The sequence below is a fragment of the Loa loa genome (assembly GCF_000183805.2).
Source record: "Loa loa unplaced genomic scaffold supercont3.338, whole genome shotgun sequence".
NCBI lineage: Eukaryota > Metazoa > Nematoda > Chromadorea > Rhabditida > Onchocercidae > Loa > Loa loa.
In genome coordinates, this window is record NW_018108518.1 from 1 (window position 1) to 6,166 (window position 6,166).

General features: G+C 29.5%; 2 protein-coding genes across 2 annotated transcripts; one reads left to right on the plus strand and one right to left on the minus strand.

Moving 5' to 3' along the window:
- Positions 1-1,304: 1,304 nt before the first annotated feature.
- On the plus strand, positions 1,305-2,232 carry LOAG_11768 (transcription elongation factor 1; the record flags this gene model as incomplete). Its single annotated transcript, XM_003147286.1, has 2 exons — positions 1,305-1,420; positions 2,097-2,232. 2 exons carry the CDS (start codon positions 1,305-1,307, stop codon positions 2,230-2,232), a joined length of 252 nt encoding a protein of 83 aa, XP_003147334.1.
- A 1,519-nt stretch (positions 2,233-3,751) lies between these two features.
- LOAG_11769 (amylo-alpha-1,6-glucosidase) lies at positions 3,752-6,075 on the minus strand (the record flags this gene model as incomplete). Its single annotated transcript, XM_003147287.1, has 7 exons — positions 3,752-4,036; positions 4,268-4,355; positions 4,631-4,728; positions 4,873-5,066; positions 5,219-5,458; positions 5,577-5,688; positions 5,881-6,075. The coding sequence occupies 7 exons, from the start codon at positions 6,073-6,075 to the stop codon at positions 3,752-3,754; spliced, it is 1,212 nt and encodes a 403-aa protein (XP_003147335.1).
- Positions 6,076-6,166: the final 91 nt, after the last annotated feature.

Below are 6,166 nucleotides of genomic sequence, written 5' to 3' on the forward strand. Positions count from 1 at the left end.
ATCTGCGACAGATGGAGAAGTATTATAATTGGTACAAGAAATTTTCGAAGAGTATTAAATATAAAATGATCATCAAAATTTTTTACTGAGATATATTAAGATAAAAATAAACAAATATCTTATTCACTTTATAATTTGAAATTACAAAAAGTTCAATTTCTTTTTCGGAATAATCAAAAATGAAAAGATTTTTTTTCTCTTCCGTTAATTTCATCATTTAATCAAAGGATAATTAATTTTTTCTTCGTTTGTCTCTTTAATCGAAAACAAGAAACTTACAACTTGTAAATTATTGATTCATTCATAAATGAATTTTAGGCAAAAAAAAAAAAAATTCAAAGAATGTTAACGGGAAATTAGCGTAACGTTCACGTTGGATAACGTAAAGATCACGTTGAAAAGCTTTTCATTTCTACAATTGCTAACATTGGTGTTAATGTTAGTGGAGAATCTGAACTGATCGTAATGTCGCTACAGAATCTAAAGTGATCGACTGGTCGTAATCTCATTACAGAATCTGAATTGGTCGTAATCTCAGTGTAGAATTTGAACTGATCGTAATCTGAGTACAGAATCTGAATTAGTCGTAATCTCAATAAAGGAATCGTAATCTCACTACAGAATCTGAATTGATCGTAATTTCAGTGCACAACTTGAACTGATCATAATCTGAGTGCATAATCTGAATTAGTCGTAATCTCAATAAAGGACCTCGAATGACATATCCAAGCACTATGACGTTGATATTATAATATAGATTTATTAATAGATAATATAAAGTTATTTGATTGTTTTGTAAAATAGCTATAAACATACTTTTATATTGTAATGTTTTATTTTTACCCATTCAATGTAACATTAATCCAAATATTTTACAAACAAATGAATTGATCTCATTCGTACTTCTCATCTCTTTCTTTTTCTCAACTATATTCCAATAATTTGAAAAGATTTTAATGGAATTCCAAAACATATATTCTCCTAGAAGGATTAATAGTAGTAATACATCAGTTAAAAAAAAATGATACAAGAATCATTCCAATAATTTTACACAATTTTCCAACAATGATATATTGCAACGACAAATTTCATTATACGGCCGCATTAAAGTGATTCTTCAAATATTTAGATTACTCGCTCCTCGGCAATTTGATGAGATGACGTGGATTGATGGTTGTTTATTTAGTTTTATATTGTATGTTCAATTGAGAGTTACGTGATAATTATGTAATAGTTAAGGCATTTATGAAAAAATAGATATAACTATTTTATTTTGAAATTGCTGTTGGTTTAAGGATACTGAAATGGGAAAGCGTAAAGTGAAGCGAAAGCCACCACCAAAAGTGAAATCAATCGTTCCACTGGAGACACAATTCAATTGTCCATTCTGCAATCACGAAAGAGTGTGTGAAGTAAAAATGTATGTCTCATACTTACAGGTTCCAATCCTCAATATTTATTTTAATAACTTAAGCTAAATTTAGAACTTATGAGTTTTGGCTGTTACTCTGTAAAGTATCTAGGTAGCTCATAAGATAATGATATGATTTCGTATGTTTTTTTTTTCTTTGATTCTTGGGCGTTTTTTTTAATTCATGTCTTTTTTTTTAATCCATGAGCGTTTTACTGACTGAAAAAAAAAAGTCAAGGACGTCTTGCTATTAAACAATACGTAATCCTAATTCGTTTGTAAATCTCGAACCACATTTCAAGGTCTAGTCACTGTAATCATAAGTCTTCATCAACAAATCAGGATGTCTTTTAAGCTTGAAATTGATCTAAACGAGGTATTTGTGGGGTAGTTTGTAGATAAGCTGAACTTTTGAATAAGTGCAGAACAAAAGTTCTCCAAATCAGCTGAACGAAGAGAATTCCCACTGTAAATGATTTGAAGGAATAAGATAGAAGAATAAGACAGTTTAGGATGCTGAGTTATGTTTGATATTTCACTATATTCTGTTACACATCCTAACTACTGTAAAACTCATCTGTAACTGATACTTTCAACAATGAATACGATTTCAGTCTGACATTACTTTTAAAAATTTACAGGTCATTAACTTCGTTGATGCTCGTGATTTTTTCTTTTGCTTTAGGGATCGTGAACGAAATGTGGGTTTCATCTCATGTAGAGTATGCCTCGAAGATTTCCAAACAAATATCAATTATCTATCTGAACCAATTGATGTCTATTCGGATTGGATTGATGCATGCGAGCAAGCAAACCGGTAAAGCATATTACCGCCCGATATGATTTGACTGATATCTTCTTCCAGATGAAACATTTTTCTAAATAGCTTCTTTCTATGCTTTCCGGATTGTATTGCAGTTATGTGTTATGTAAAAAAAAAAGAAAAACAAAAAAGAGATGGATTATTTAATTACCATATATGATTGATGTCAGATCCTTCACGAGGCTTAATCTTAGATGATATTGCGATGGTTGTATTTTTACGAGAATAATCAGTGTTTTCCAGAACCTTTTCATGTACGAACAACAGAGTTGTTTCATTTTCTAAATGGTTTCCTTCTATGCTTACCAGATGGTGCTGAGATTTGATTTAATTCGGTGGTTACATAAAAAAAAAATGTTGATCTATCACTAGTACAGAGGATGATAATAACAATTACGATCAAATGGTTTGACTTTTCCTGGAGGAAGAGTACAAAAGATTTTGGATTCCGCCGATTTAAATTCAAATCGAAGGTATACCACTGTTCTGTGCTTTTGAGTGTATACATGAACTATGTTATTGTTCAACTATTGCTGTCCTTGGATATTTTATTTTTTGGGATTTATCTTTTCCTGTTTGTAATACATTGGGGAAGTCTCGGTGTATATTCGCTTTATTCTTTTGTTTCAATTATAAACTTGCATTAAATACATTCGTTGAACTTGATTGTATGTCGGATAATTTGTAAATAATATAGCAGGTTTGTGTGACAATAACTTCTATAATGCGGACTTACAGTTTCTAACTAACGTTTGATTTGAAGCCCCATCATATTATTCATTGGCTTTTACGTGGCACCGATAGTTTGAGTTGGTTTCAAACATCATAAAGAATTTTTAAGTTTTAGAACATATTTTGTCTTGGGAAATTGAGGACTTTTTCAGATTTATTATTATCTACGCAATCAGTTTGGTACCATTAATTTTATTATCGTCTAATAGTGTACGAAGCATGAATTTATTTAAGAAAAAATGATTTGTTGGTAATTGAATAAATATTCCATACGACAAGTTGATTGAGGTTGTTTCAAGAATTTTTTGTGCGACAACTTAATTTACTACTAACATTCACAGTAAGAAAACAGATTACGAGAATCACTGAACCTATTATGAGAGCCTAATGTATTAGGGATACAATGAAGAGTTGAGAACAAGATCATCGAAATAAAATTTATATAAAACTAGGAAGCGATAAATTAATATACATGTGATTCATTTCACAATTTAATAGTTATAATGAGAATAAATAATGAAACACTGAATAAAAGTGATTAGAAGAGTTTTCTGATGATGAAATGAGATAATCTTATATAATCTAGATTTTAACATCTACAATAATTCTTATTATTCTTATAAGGATGCTTTAAATTTTTATTCTGCGAAAATTCAATAAGAAATTTAATGAGCAAATCTTTCTAAAAAAAAAAAAAAGAAGGAAGGGACAAACTATCATACATTATCAAATATTCCTCAAAAAAATGAATAAGTTTTACGAAATCTAATCATTCTTTTCAAAATTTATTCTTTATGTAATTCATACAATTCATTAACCATTTCCAGTATACAACCAATACTCCAAGCTTGTGCACCACATGAATAATAACATGGTGAACCATTTGCATTAGTTAATTCAGGAAGTGATGCCCAAGTTGAATGCTTCAAATGTTCCCAATATGGACCCATTCGCGAACGTACGAATCGTTTAGCTTTTTCATAAAATTCCACATTATTCCTATCTTCACTGATCACTTTTGCTATGGCTAATTTTGCTCGATAAAAAAACATTCCCACCCATAGCCATTCCTAAAAATTATTAATTCCGAAAAAAGAAAAAAAAAAGCGATTACAAATTTTTGAAAAGCATTTGAATCCTTTTTTTTCCTAAAAAAAAAAGTATGATAATTACATTAAAGTAAGATAAGAAAATTTGCAATGAATTCATTATTTCAGCATGAAATTTAGTCAAAATAATTTTAAATACCTTAGGATCAGAAGATTTAATATGATGATTATATGATCTTGATAATAACTCACCGGTCCTTGATGATAACTCCAACCTCGAGCTGTCTTCTTTTCTGTGCCATCATCATCTTGATTGTAGAATGGACAGTAATTATAGTCACTGGAAAGTAATTCAGTGAATTTTATTTTTTTTTAAATTCAAACAATCGTCCAGCATATATTATTGTGCATTAGATTACCATTATCAGTTAATGCTCAGTGCTATGAACTGGAAACAGACCCCCTATATGGCCTTAATTGAAAACTACCCTTATCAGTTAATGCTCAGTTCTATGAACTGAAAATAAATCATTGTATGGCCTTAATTGAGAATCTTGATAAATGTGGTAAATGTTACTTATGTATCATTGTTTTATTTAGCCTACATAATCTTACCTTGGATCGAGAGTTTTGATACCCAATGGTCCAAGTAATTCCTTCTCTGCAATTTCCAATGCATGCCAAGCCTTTTCTGGAGCCATTAATCTTGGAGCCTAAAATAGCATGAATTTTATGGAATAATTTTTTATTACATTTTAAATTTACTAACCTTTTGATTTAAATGTTAATTACAAAATTTAAAAGCTATATCAAAAAAAATCTATTACATTTCTGAATATATTATCAAACAAACTTACCACAGCTAATGCAATCGAAAAGTTTGGCCTTAATTGATAATCAGTATAACCTTGCGTTGAACCATATGTATCCTTAATTATGCCACGTCTATTTACATACTGTGACAAATCATTATCAGCTACATAGAAAAATCGTTCGAAATTATTTTTCATAATATTTGCCCATTTTTGCCATGTCCATATTTCTTTCTTTTCTATAAAAAAAATTATATTTAAGCAATTAATTCAATTATTATTTAGGAACATTTCATAAGTATTAATTTTTAGAAATTTCATCGAAATGTTAAATTTCATAAAATTTTATTGAAAGAAAAAAAAGGAATCATAGAAAATTTTAAATACAAACCATTAGAAACACCCTCATATGGATAGAGTTTTTTTTGATACAATTCATCTAGTTTTGCAATTACCGCAAAACAAAGGCCTTGCAATTCAACAGCAGCACCATCTCGTGGTGTTGCTGGCCAACCTTTATTACCCGCTTTCTCAGAACTTCCCATTTTATCCATCCATGTACCACAATTGTAAACATTACCGCCAAATATAAAACCCGTACTATGATCAACATATGCTTTTACATGAAAGCCTAAAAATGATTATTAAATTATACCTTGATTACTCTTCATATCATTAATTTCTTTTTCTCTTTTTTTTTCTTTGTAGAAAATAAACTTTTATGAAACTTGAACTTTTTTAGAACATGCCTTGCTCCTGCATATGTTCATCAATTCTATAACCAGCATTACGCTCAACAAATTCTATTCCATTAAAATGTCGCATAAGTGCTTCTTGCATTGTATCAGCAAGACATTGTTCCTAAAATTGCTTTTGATATTTTTAAAAATAAAATTACTCAAATTATTACACTAAAGATATGGAATAAATGCATTTTTGACGTATAAAATTACATTTTATTAACTAATCAATCAAACAGTAAGCCGGTTAATTAATAAATCACTCAAACAATCAACCAAATAATCAACCAATCAATCAATCAAATTTACTTACAGTTAAATCATGTCCATAAATGGTATCATCGTGGATGAATATACGAAGTACTTTACTTCTAAGAATTTGAGCACCTTCTGGAACCATTTCAATATATTTCACAATAGCATACAACCAAAACCAAATAGCATCACGAGCATTATAACGTGCACCATATCCGCCATCCAAAAGATTGGGTATTAATCCATGTCTCATTGCAGCACCATATGATAGAATTAAATTTCTACAATATTTTTCCCATCATGAAATACAACAATATCCAACAGTATCAATGATGAAATACAAC